The sequence below is a fragment of the Diadema antillarum genome, unplaced genomic scaffold (assembly GCF_040938485.1).
Source record: "Diadema antillarum isolate AM-2024a unplaced genomic scaffold, OU_Dant_1.0 scf00000079, whole genome shotgun sequence".
In the NCBI taxonomy this organism is placed as follows: Eukaryota; Metazoa; Echinodermata; class Echinoidea; order Diadematoida; family Diadematidae; genus Diadema; species Diadema antillarum.
The window spans coordinates 793573-806607 of record NW_027270968.1 but is presented as its reverse complement, the minus strand read 5'-3'; the positions used below and the strand labels follow the sequence as shown (position 1 = coordinate 806607).

General features: G+C 40.1%; 1 protein-coding gene across 1 annotated transcript in view; it reads left to right on the top strand.

The window, feature by feature from the left end:
- The first annotated feature begins 257 nt into the window (after nucleotides 1–257).
- LOC139717665 (solute carrier family 2, facilitated glucose transporter member 1-like) overlaps nucleotides 258–13035 on the top strand; it is a 49237-nt gene continuing 36459 nt past the window's right edge. Inside the window, exon 1 of the mRNA XM_071629171.1 lies at nucleotides 258–613. Within this exon, the coding sequence (XP_071485272.1) occupies nucleotides 476–613 (138 nt within the window). The 5' untranslated portion in view covers nucleotides 258–475. The remainder of the gene's footprint in view (nucleotides 614–13035) is intronic.

The following is a 13035-nucleotide window of genomic DNA, read 5'->3' as shown; positions in this document are numbered from 1 at the left end:
CATTTTTGCACCGCGTGGTCATGCAGCATGCAGGCGACCACAGTTAAAAAAAAAAAGGCCAAGGACGCCATCGTCGGTAGCAAGCTTGGGAGTTTTGAGTTTATCACTGAAATCGCATGCGTACACACGTAGTGTTGTAAACTACATACTTTCATCAGGATACCACCAACCTGCGCAGCGAAGAAAGCGTACACAAACGTACGTGACGACGAGCCCATTTATATTTACCACGCCGGGCCGGCCGCGCTCGCTACCACTCTACTCTCCATCCATCTCCAGAGAGCGCCAGCAAAAAGGGTTGAGGATTGAAACGAATCGAGAGTCGAGCTTAGCAAACACCGAGTACTTATAGCCTGGCGTAAAACATTGTGAACCAAAACCATTCCGTGATCTTGAGATAGCTGAGCTGAGCAAAAGCTTCAATACTACGATAACTTGTGTTCTATTTTTCCCTTTGCACTGTTTGGAATTCAACATGCCTAGTACTAGTGGATATTCTTCACCTTCGCAGGGTCGACCAACGCTGTGGCTAATCTTGTCCGTGGTGGCGGTCACCTTTGGGTCTTCTTGTCAGTATGGCTACGGCATCGGCGTCCTGACAGGACCCTCCCTGGTAAGTGAATGACCACTCATCATGCTCATTGTTTACTTGTGCATGTCATCACGCCTTTTGAATGATGTGATCTGTAGTGCTTACTAGTTTAACGTTATAGCTTCTAGTATTGAGTTCAAAATGTGTGATAATTTTCGTGATAAAGCCAAGCGGTTGTTTTACATCGTCCAGCAAGCCACGGTGTATAGAACCGAACCCGAAGTCTACTTCCTAGCGATACTATACTAGTTAAATACTACCGATATTCATGATATTAATTACTAGATAGCGAGATGGTGGTTCCAGAGAGCAGAGACCTTACGAATTAATGTCATTTTTCCTACGTACTGTATGTTGTAAATGTACAGTACCCTATTCAAGTCGTCAGTCGTCAGCGATGTTTACCCTACCTACACGTGTATGCTATGATCACTGTTTGGCTTTATATGTACGCCCACTAAAATTTGCGTTGTCTTGAAGATTTTGTTCTCTAAAAACCTTGTTCCATCACTTCCAATGTCATTGCCCTGGCAATATCGAGTGCCGTCGGTGGTCATGCATGCCGTCGAGCTTTCGAGGGGCACTGTAGTAGTACTAAGCAGTGGTAGACATAGTCATTATCATGATCATTCTAAAGGGTTTGCGGCCATGGCCAGCTACGAGTAGTAGTTGATCCACTATGTACCTATGGCCCTATATCAGGGAGGTGGGAAGTGTCTCTCCCTACATTATGCTATTTTAAACAGCAAGAGTAAAATCCAGTCCAGGGGACCGTTTCATGAAAGTTGTCAGCCCTGACAAGTTGTCAGTCTCTGACAATTACCACAGTAACAGCCAGTGACCAATCAAAACCAAGGATTTTACTGAAATTGTCGGACTGACAACTTGTCAGTGCTGACTGAATGGATGAAACACCCCCCAGACCACATCTTAGCCCGACCAGACTAAAACAAAAAGAAACAGGTGGACATGTTCCAGGCTGTCATCTATATTTTTCCACAAGCGAGCTAGTACAATGTAGGAGACAAAATATTGAAAAAGCAGGAGTCACGAATGAGTGCTGAAATGAAAGTTGGGTGCAAGCTGGCAATTGTGCACTATGTTTTATTTTTTTCACTATGTTTTATCAAAACATACACTTGCAGACAAAACATGCCACAAAGATAAGTTGTATGAAGATCCATTAGCATTATATTATGCAATATGTGAGAAGTTCTTCCTAGACACAGCACCATGTAAACACATAATTTATTGGAGGTTGCATAGGATGAGCAGAGGAATTCTACACTTGTGGCCTCATGACTTTTTGCTTGCTAGGAATAATGCCACTTCAGACAAACCCTATGCAAGAAAAAGAAAAGTAGGGATAAAATATTGCACCTGTAAGTTGTTTTTTTTTTCTTGTCAGTCTTTCCAATTTTTAATCAAGTCAAGTGCTGTAAGTTCATGGGAGTGCAAAGTCATGATAGCATTGCTTCATAAACCTTGTTTTGTTGAAGATTGTGTTAATTGTACTACTGTACTAGTAATATGCAGGTACTGTGTACAAGGACTGTCTGGTAGAAGTCTAGCTTCTAATGCATAGATTTATTTTTTTAACCTTGTATGGTGTGGCTGATATAGAATTACAAAATGCCTTTTGCAAATGTACCAGTACTCATGGTAAAAGAGCTGTATAGTTTTATTGTTCATTAGATCATGGAGCTACAGCTTTTTTGGTTCGATGTACGGTAACTTCGAAGCACTTACAGTTCACAAAAACAAAAAATATGGCAACCCTTGAAGCAACTATGTGCGTTGCTTAATATATCTGTCCTTCACAGTGTGCTGAGGCTTTGCTTATGTGTTTTTTTTGTCCCCGCCGAACGAGTTCGAGCAGGGGACTATGAAACGGGCTCCGTAAGTGTGTGTGTCCGTGTGTCCGTGTGTCCGTCCGTCCGTCCGTCCGTGTGTCCGTCCGTGTGTGCGTCCGTGTGTGATCAAAATCTTCAATTTGCTACTTCTCTGTCATTTATGAGCCAATTTTGATTATGTTTGCTTTATATGATAGCACTACATGGGAGCTTTGAAACTTCTACACAGAATTTCAGTCGTGACCTTTGACCTTGACCTTTGACCTATATTGTACATTTCGCTACAAAATGCTACTCCTTCGCCATTTCTAACCCGATTTCGATTCCGTTTGCTTTATGTGATGGCACTAGGTGAGGGCTTCAAAACTTCTACACAGAATTTTGACCTTTGACTTCTTTGACCTTTGACCTTGATTTTTTGACCTATATTGTACATTTTGCTATAAAATGCTACTCCTTCGCCATTTCTAACCCAATTTCGATTCCGTTTGCTTTATGTGATGGCACTAGGTGAGGGCTTCAAAACTTCTACACAGAATTTTGACCTTTGACTTCTTTGACCTTTGACCTTGATTTTTGACCTGTATTGTTCATTTTGCTACAAAATGCTACTCCTTCGCCATTTCTAACCCGATTTCACTTCCGTTTGCTTTATGTGATGGCACTAGGTGAGGGCTTCAAAACTTCTACACAGAATTTTGACCTTTGACTTCTTTGACCTCTGACCTTGATTTTTGACCTATATTGTACATTGGCTACAAAATGCTACTCCTTCGCCATTTCTAACCCGATTTCGATTCTGTTTCCTTTATGTGATGGCACTAGGTGAGGGCTTCAAAACTTCTACACAGAATTTTAACCTTTGACTTCTTTGACCTTCGACCTTGATTTTTTACCTATATTGTACATTTTGCTACTAAATGCTACTTCCGGCGGGGACATATATTACGCACCGCGTAATTTCTACTTTTCCTTGTTTGTTGTTTTTTTTAGATCTAGCAAAAGGGAGCGCACCAGCACTTAACAGTACTCATGAAGTTCATTTTAAATGCAAAAAGCTGTAAAGGGTCTTTGAAAAAGTCATTAGACATCGATGCAGAGTAAACAAAAAGAAGAATGAATGCAGTGAAAGCAGTAAATGCACTGCAGAATATTCATCCTTGAAAGGAAAATTGCATATAATTTTTCGCATGATTTGTTGGCCTCGATTTCTTTTCCAGCAAGAACCGTCTTTTATGCAACGGCTATAACCAATTAAATTGATATCGGGTGCGCGCAAATCGAAAACACAAGCTGCAGTTCTTCCCCTCTTCTCTCAAGGAAAAAATTACACTTCATTGAACAGAGTGATTTACAAATCAGATTGTACAATGTATATAGGCCTACACATTCTTGTAAAATGAGCAATAAAAAAGAAAATCTCAATTGTAAATGAAAGACTGTCAGTGCACTTGGCCAGATATTGCATGCTCGCGCATTTACCTCGTTATTGTAGTTGAGAAGGTGTTGTATGTATCAGGATCAGGAATCAACCTCTCAAAGATCGGGGAAACGAAACCAAAATGACAAAGAATTCTAACACTTCTATATACGATTGCAGGCTTGACTATTACAAGACATTTAGAACGACAAGGTTGTATTGCACGAGAATTATGTATGCGTTATAGATAGACGTAAAGATACTCATTGACCCTATGGCTATACTGGCCTTTGAAAATGACACTATCCCAGTTGAAAACCACCGATTACTCGGTAGTGTCATGGAGCTACTACACAGTTGTAAGTACTATAGTAGCTCCATGGTAGTTTCACTCATTTGTATACGTCTGCAATTCGGTTCATTTAAAACAGTGAATATCGATGCTTGACCCAGCTATACTGCGCAGCATCCACACTGAGGCAAAGAAATTTCTTTTCCTTTTTTTTTTTCGTCAGCAAATAATCGTCTGTTTATATAACGATGTTACGTAATGGTGCGAAGCAAGGGCACACGGCGAAACTGCGCGAAAACAGTGAATGGGAACAATTCCATACATCGTGGGAAAGAGTCGCTGTAAATTGTCCCCAATACCGTTGGAATGCTTTGAAAGTCTGCGTGCAAGCTGCCTAGATATAATACCTTTTTTTAATTCTCCCTGTTTGAAAATGAAATATAATTATTTACACTTGCATTTCAATGTTTCAATGGGTTACACCCATGACCAAATTATCTGTACGCTGTACTCAATATTTTGATTCTGAAGAGAGCGAGAGTGAACAGAGTTCCCGCCATTCAACCTTTACATCGCCTCCTGCCCCCTTCCCCTACACAGCCCAATGAATACCCCCATCTCGCCGCGCTTTTGTTCCCAGAAGAAAGGCCTGCATTCCTTCAGGAATCCGTACTCGGGGGCGTGAACTGGGTGGCACAAGGGGCATGCACTTTCCGCCCCGTTGTTACACCCCGCATTGACCGATTGGTGACACACTGCTAATTCACCAGCGCGCCTGTGCTTTATCGATCGTAAATAATAAGTTACGTAACGTCTCTATCTCCACTGATCCGTTCTTTATTACTTCATGACAGTCCGCGTGCCTTCACTTTCACAAATTGAACTGCGATCCATGCTTGCGTGGATGGAGGTCTGTATGGATGTAGGCCTACACACCAAGGATGAGGAGGTATACCGAGGAGGAGCATGTCACAATAAAATACTGTACCTAAGTTACATCATCATGGAGCTCAACTCCATGGTCACATCGCATCGCGGACGCTCACATCATGAACGATAGAAGCCGCGTGGTCACTTATCACACAGTTATGTATAGGCCTACAGTGTTCTTGGCGAGCAATGTTCTCGGTACTGTCTAGTAGTGTCTTCCAAAAATCCTCTTTCCTGACGAGGATTTTTTTCAGTTTCTACAAACTTGAACATTATTATTAAACCGGCAAATTTGTATGTTATAATATGTATTTCATTTTTTCACGATTTTAAAAGTCCCCAATGAGCCAAAAGGCTGTTCTTGAGTTTCAGAGAGGACGTGAAACAAAACCGTTTCCATTTTATAAACTGAGCAAATCATAGATACAGCAACGAAACAAAATCAGTTCAAACAATAAGGTGGTACATATATCAACAAAGGAATAAAATGTTTTGTAGAAGAACAGCGGTACATCTTCGTCAAGTATCCAATGTCTGCACATTTTGTTTCAGGGAGTTCATTGGTTTTATTCGTTTCAATATTTACACATTACTGCGACGTGATTTTGTACAATATTAGTCCTGATTGATTCTTTAATTCATGATGCAAAGACATACGTAGCCTTGCACATCCAAATTTTGATATGGGGGCAGCCCTGATTAAGTTAATATTTAGTATGAAATGAAGTCACAAGAGACGAACTCAAATGTGTTGAGTTAACTCTGCACATCGAGACGCTGTCTACATAAAACGACCACGTGGAAGAAAGATTTGAATGGCGGGATGATACCGCGGCATCACCAAGCCAAAGGTCGACCGGAAGGACGTAGGCCCAGGGAGCGTGTTTTTTTTAGACGGCACAGATTGGGGAAACTAAAAATCTATCGGGGACCCTATCCCTAAACCTAACCCTAATCCTAATCCTAACCCTAACCATCAAACCCTAACCCTAACCCTAACCCTAACCCTAACCCCAACCCTAACCCTAACCCTAACCCTAACCATAACCAAAAACCCTAACCCAACGTTTTTCCCATAGGTTTAACACGCGCCATGCCCCAATCTGTGCCGTCTTAAAAAAAAACGCGCCCACTGAGGGAAAGGGGAATGTAGAACAAGGGGGAAAATCCGGAACCCTTCAATTTGAGAGTTTCCAACCAGCGTGTCGGGATTATCTTCTTGTGATTCCAGAAGGCCATAAAAATATTCCTCGTATAGGGGGAAAGAATAGCACATGCTAGGTTTATTGCAGGTATACCAGTTAGAACGGTAGTATTACACCAGGCTTGTGAAGGGCCCATCATGCACCATTGGTCAGCAAGGTTTTTGAAACCTAAATATTATGTACATTCACATGGATTGGGAAGTGCAGAAGTAGTAGAAGAAAACATCAATGAAGTTTGCAGAAAATCGGACTCTCCGTTCAAAAGTTACATCATTTTTTTGCCATACAGGAGGTGCCGTCACAGCTGCAATATAGAATGCTTCAACTATCCGTGATGTTCTACATGTACAGGAATGATACAAAGAAAATAGGGTGAGAATCTGCCCCCCCCCCCAAAAAAAAAGCAAACAAAACAAAACAAAAACAAAACAAAACAAAAAAACAGAGAAGTATCAGTTCGTTTAATAGTGACCTTGTCTCGTCAACGACAGGGTGCATTGTGTATACTTGTATTTATTAGGTCACACACTTCTAGTTTTCAGTGCTCTGTTTATGTTTTAATCATTATAACGAAATTTTTTATCATAATCATACATCTAATGGCCCTGGGAAGGTTGTGTTGAGAGTTTATAGACCGTATAGGCCCTATGCATAGCTGGATGGATATTTGTCTCCAGATGGTCACTCGATGGTCGCTAGTAGGACTTTTGGCACCGGTAGACCAGTGTGATGAGACAAGGAAATCTGGAAATCGCAGATTGCAAGTGTGTGATAAGCACTCCTGGTCCAAAATCAACAATCCAGAATAGACGTGTATACCATTCTTACCTTATTTGGAAAACAAGCGTTAATTTATTATTGTATTACAAGGCCTTACAACCAGATAACTTTTCATCCCTTTACCTATATGGGAGGCTGTTGTATATTGCTATAATGATGTACTAGTATTCTAGAGTAGAGGCGAACTACAAAGGCCCTACATTCTATAGGCGCCTGCTGTGTTGCTGAATATCTCGTTACGTATACTGCTCAGATACCGTGATAATGTAAGTATAATTCATAGTCAGTGGAGGTTGCGAAAGAGTGATACAAGGCGTGCCTTATAGGAAGTATCTCCATTTCGTCACAACTTTTGTACACATCATAAAGAGGTAATTACTGTATATGTTGCTGGACAAAATAAGTAAACACAAACAAACGCAAAGAACGACTATACATTACATATTGTACATCGGTGGAACTTTACGGCCAATCCAAAATGCCGATGTTTGCCTCCCTTTGTATCATTTACAAGTGTATTTCATATCACAAGGTATTGTCACCACTTATACAATAGTGAATATTTCATAGTCAGTCTTCATATAAAATGCACAGAAGAAAATTCGTACATCTATCCATACCAATTCTTCGCGTTCTTCCTATTATGCTACCAACACAAAGGCATGAAATTAAAGAAATTTGAATCCACGTAAACCCTAACGTAAAACCCCGGAAATATGCTTTGTCTCTTCCCCCACCTCCCTGGTCTTACTCCTTTCTTCGACGGAACAGCGGCATTATTGTCAATGCCCCTCGATCGATGCTCGTGAATAGATAGTGATTGAAAGATTGGCACGATGCCAAGTGGACTGGCCGAAAGCCAAGTTGAAACCCTCTTCCCTGATGAGCAAGGAAGGGGGCAAGAGACATGTGCTTTGTCTCCAGGTGGCTGGATACATCAAGGCTAATAATGTCGGAGAGCTACGTGACGGACGAAACGTCCGTTTCCGTTCCATCAGAACAACATTCACTCGATTGCAACATTTGCTGCTTTTAGCCAGCTCATTCAACCCTCTCCACCCCCTCCCCCTCATTCTGCAACGATCATCGAAAGCTTTCCAGGGGAGGGGAGGGAGCATCGATGACTAAAATAAAAGATGGGACTGCAACGCTTCCTGAGCAGGGATTGATGTTAATGTGTCTTCAATAACATAATGCCGCCTCATTCCTACATGCGAAAACGTTACATTTTTTTTTTTTAATCGGTAACGTTTTCCAATAATATTATCAGCGAAGCAGAGAATCTTTTCCACTACTACACAACAGTGTTCGTTAAATGATAAATAATTACTGTGTTGTCACGACACTTTGTTAGATCCATGGAATTGAGTTCAACGACACCCTTGTATTTTACAAGAATATGCATTTGAATTTGCTATTAAAATATCATATAAGACCATGTAGCTCAGATATTTTATAAAAACTGGATAATGTTGAAACGAAAAAGAAGTAAGCTGGGGTTTGAAGAAACAAACTGGAATTTATAATAATTACGAAAGCGATTCTTATCATTATACACATTGCCTGATGAGTGACTATAATTACTATTCGCATTTCATTTATTGAAGGGGAATTCTTATCTCCATGTACCTGTACCAGCTGAAATTTTCGCGGTGGTTATATTTTTGCGTGGTGTTATTTTCGCGAATTTCGCGAATCGCCTTTGAACCGCGAAAATAAAAACACGCGAAAATAACAACGCTCGAATAACTAAGTTCAGTTAGACCCTCGCAGCCGCGAAATTAACAACGCGCGAAAATGTCCTCCAAGGAGCAATTCGCGAAAATATCTACGCGAAAATTTCAGCTCGTACGGATATATACGACGAATGCAGCGCGTGATGATGGAATGGACTCATTAGTTATATGGTTGTGTCGTTAAACTGAATTTCAGTTCAATATTTGTAGATGTAAGCCATCTTGAACTAATGCCCTTCAATGTTGAAGCACAAGGTATGTTTAAACTTACGATACCCATTACACATAATCCATGTCATTGCAATGTGTGGTGATCATCAGCCATTGTATGCAAAGATGAGAGTTGATGCGGACTTAATATTCAAGAGTCGATTTGGAGGAGAAAACGGGATAACACGCAAGGAACACGTGCGAAGAGCGTCTAAAGGTTACGTCCAAACGTGATATATTTTTTTGGAATGGCTTCTTTCATATAACCAAACACTGGCGAAGTTTGATCGCGAGGGACCCTTGATCAGACAAACAATGACCATGTTAGGATGGTTTGAGATCAGGCGCTAAGCGAGGGAACAATGCATTAGGCATCGGGGTCCACCAAAACAATCCAAAAACCGAAGTTCAAACAACTGCACACGAAACGCCTTTTTTCCTTCTACTTTTGCCTGCGATCTCACTGATACACGCCCCTCGATCACCACAATGCTGTAACACAAGGCGTTTCTACTGGCTGAACCACAACCCAATGTTGCAACATGAATTGGTAAAATAATTGATTATATTCAAAATGTGGTGCATACAAGACGAGCTCCATCCAGAAGATAAAATGAAATTGAATCTATCGTGTTCTAGCATCAACTATTGACACCATTCAAATTTTCTTTGGTGCTCAGGCATTCACAGCTCCATAGTTTTATGTATGAAATAGACAATTTCCGTGATGATTCACGTTTTCTTTTCTTCTGAATATGTCTAATACAAGTTTTTAACATTTATATGCAATATTTCGTCATAGGCCTAACCCACTGTTTATATGGTCGTAATTTAACAAAAAATTAATTTTGCTCTGATTCGTAACAAAATCCATATAACGCTACAGCTGTCGTTGCTTATGCTTTTATAAGAGGTGAATGTTTGAACGGCGTACTTTTAAAGGACAAGTTCACCTTCATAAACATAAGGATTGAGAGAATGTAGCAATATTAGTAGAACACATCATTGAATGTTTGAGGAAAATCGGACAATCCGTTCAAAAGTTATGAATTGTTAAAGTTTTTGTGCAGTAACCACTGGATGAGAAGACTATTGCAGCGTGTGAATAACTTAGATGTCACATGCGTACAACAATATAAGGAAAATATAAAGAGAATTTCACAAAATTTCATCTTTTGAAAAAAGTACACATTCCCCAGACTCGTTACCTACAAATGTTATGGGTAATATTACTCCCCCTGCCTTTAGAAAGTGGCAAGTCAAGTGCTCTTTTATTATGCGAAAAAAGTGAAAATATGTTGAATTTTCTTTACATTTTCTTTATACTGTTGTACGCATATGACTCACAAGCTGTAGTAGTCTCCTCATCCAGCGGTTCCAACACAAAAATTTTAAAAATTCATAACTTTTGCATCGATTGTCCAATTTTCCTCAAACTTTCACTGATGTGTTCTACTAATATTGTTGCATTCTCTCAATCCTTATGTTTATGAAGGTGAACTTGTCCTTTAAACAATCTCACTCATTAGCATTAGAGAAGGGCACTGCATGGATTTCTTTCCCTTGCGCCTACTCGTTGCCGGTCGTTATTATGTTCCTATGACATTGTTGTAACAATGAACAAAGGGTGACATTTTCACAGAAAATTGAAAAATAGGTTATTGATCTGATTATATGTTGGAAAAAATATAGAAGTGTTATAATCATACGTCAGCTGCAACAGCTTGGATAAGGTAGTAGAAGGTCAGTCACACGTATTACGTTATACACAGATTTCTCAAATTACTTTGAGTGTGGTGATAATGATACCAGGATGTCCTATGAAGGATGATACTCGCAATACATATAGTATCAGGTTCACACAACAGAACATCCATGTTGTTTTTCTGTGAATCCGTAGCCGTTAATCCAGCCGAATGTTCTTACAGCGCAGTTTCTTGTCGGGCAGGTGGCTCGTAATACACATCCTTGTCGATATCAGACACGAACCACACTCTGCGGGTGAGAAAATATAGAAATATTATACGTGTACGGCTAGAATCATATAGGCCTAGAAGTCTTGTTTTATGCGGGTCCTCGTCACTTTCAAATGTTACATTATTACACGGATCCGTTTCTGCAGTATATGCAACACAGCGTTTGGTGCTTCATGGGTTACACCAAGGTTAAAGGAGGTATCACCTCCAAAAGCAAGCGTAGTTTTTACCCCAAAATTTTGAGAGGTTTCACTCGAGATGGATCGGGAAAGCACCATGGTTTGATAGTAGAAAGGTTATGGATTATGGAACAGAGAGTCTGGGGTTCGAATCCTGGACGAGATGTTCTGCCCACACGTCTGTCTTTATTCCCGCATCGAAATGTATAAATGGATATAAACCCAGCAACGCAGGGTATCCATTGATAATGATAGGGCCCTCTGGGAGAAAAGAGGTGACCCCGAAGAGACCATCCCTTATATCAAAATTAAGATATATATATATATATATATATATATATATATATATATTATAATGATGATGAAATCAGACCTGTAATACCATTTTGTCTTATGATTATTATAGCAATGTGTAACCAATATGATTGTGTGGATAGAGAGTGATACGTTTTGTAATACCACACGTAATCCTTTGGGTATAGCAACGACTGAACAGTAATGTATCTGAAGATGAATATCACGCAAACCCCTTTGCTATAAATCATTTTAAAATCTATAGGCGTGATATTTGAACGTTTAGTTATCGTCTTGAAATGTTTACTTTATAAGTTCCATGGACAAACTGACTTCTATCAGTAAAAAGAAAAAAGAAAAAAAAAGATTAAATGAGGCGAGTGATAAAAAAAAGCCTCGTGAATATCAGTGCTAAAATAAGAAATAACGGAGTTTTAAAGTTTTCACCAGTTTTGCCGAACTTGTGTTTCTACCATCGATCTGTTTATGAAAAATTTTGAATATACTGTTGTTCCTCGGTCGTTACTTGACGTCGACGAACCCTTCTTCCCTTAAAGTCGTTGTCACTATTTATACTTAATTCCAAAACTGCATTTTGATGTAAAGGATAATCAACCCTTTTTCTTCATAATTTCATGAAAAAAGGGAAATTTATATATATAGGAGAGATTTATTTACAAGACAAGCGAGACTTCGAGATGATTTTGTCCCTTGAATCTGCATTGTGGTCGCGATTCGTGTCATCGCACTTTAACTAGATAGCGAATATGATGAAGTCCCATTTGACTTTTTTTTTTTACCCTACTCAATAAAACCGTCTTAAAGTGAATTGAACATTATGGTGTCGAATTTAACACTTGAAGATGAGGTCGGGAAAAAAGTTCATTACAGCATCAATAAAGTCAGGGGAGTTGTGTCATGCAAAGAAAGGAAAGAAAACGACGGGCCTCATTACGTCAAATTTAAAGGAAACCAAATGATCTCATTTGCCTCCATCCTGATGATGAGCAAGACATGAAGGAGGCGAAGGATCGTGGACGATTACCGCTGTCCTTGGTTGATCAAGGAGGTATATAACTAGGCGAGTCCCTCTTTGATCTGATCGTTCATTCTACTCTGCAAAGAGGTACAAATGGAATATTTTGGAGTCCCCGGATTGGTCTGGAAACTCAATAATCTTTTCCCTTTCCTGGAAGGGGAAGGGGGGGGGGGGTGAGGGCTGTGACATTTTCACTTAATTTGCCCGAATCACTTCAGTTCATTTCCAGGATCGACAGGGTGACCTCAGAAGTATTTTTGTCCTCTTCCTCCTCCGACCTATAACCTCACACCCACCACCCCCTCCCCCCCCCAAAAAAAAATAAAAATAAAGAAAAATAAGAAATTGAAAATGCTCTGGTTCAGTAGCCCAGCATGTGATGGATTCACGAGCATAATGAAAACACTTGTAATCGGAAAATGCAGACGGCATTTGAAAAGGGGTGATCCTACGAGCTTGATACTCACGAGTCATTCAGCCCACGAGCCCGACAATGGAAGAAGGTCCATGAGTCGTACAGCCCACGAGT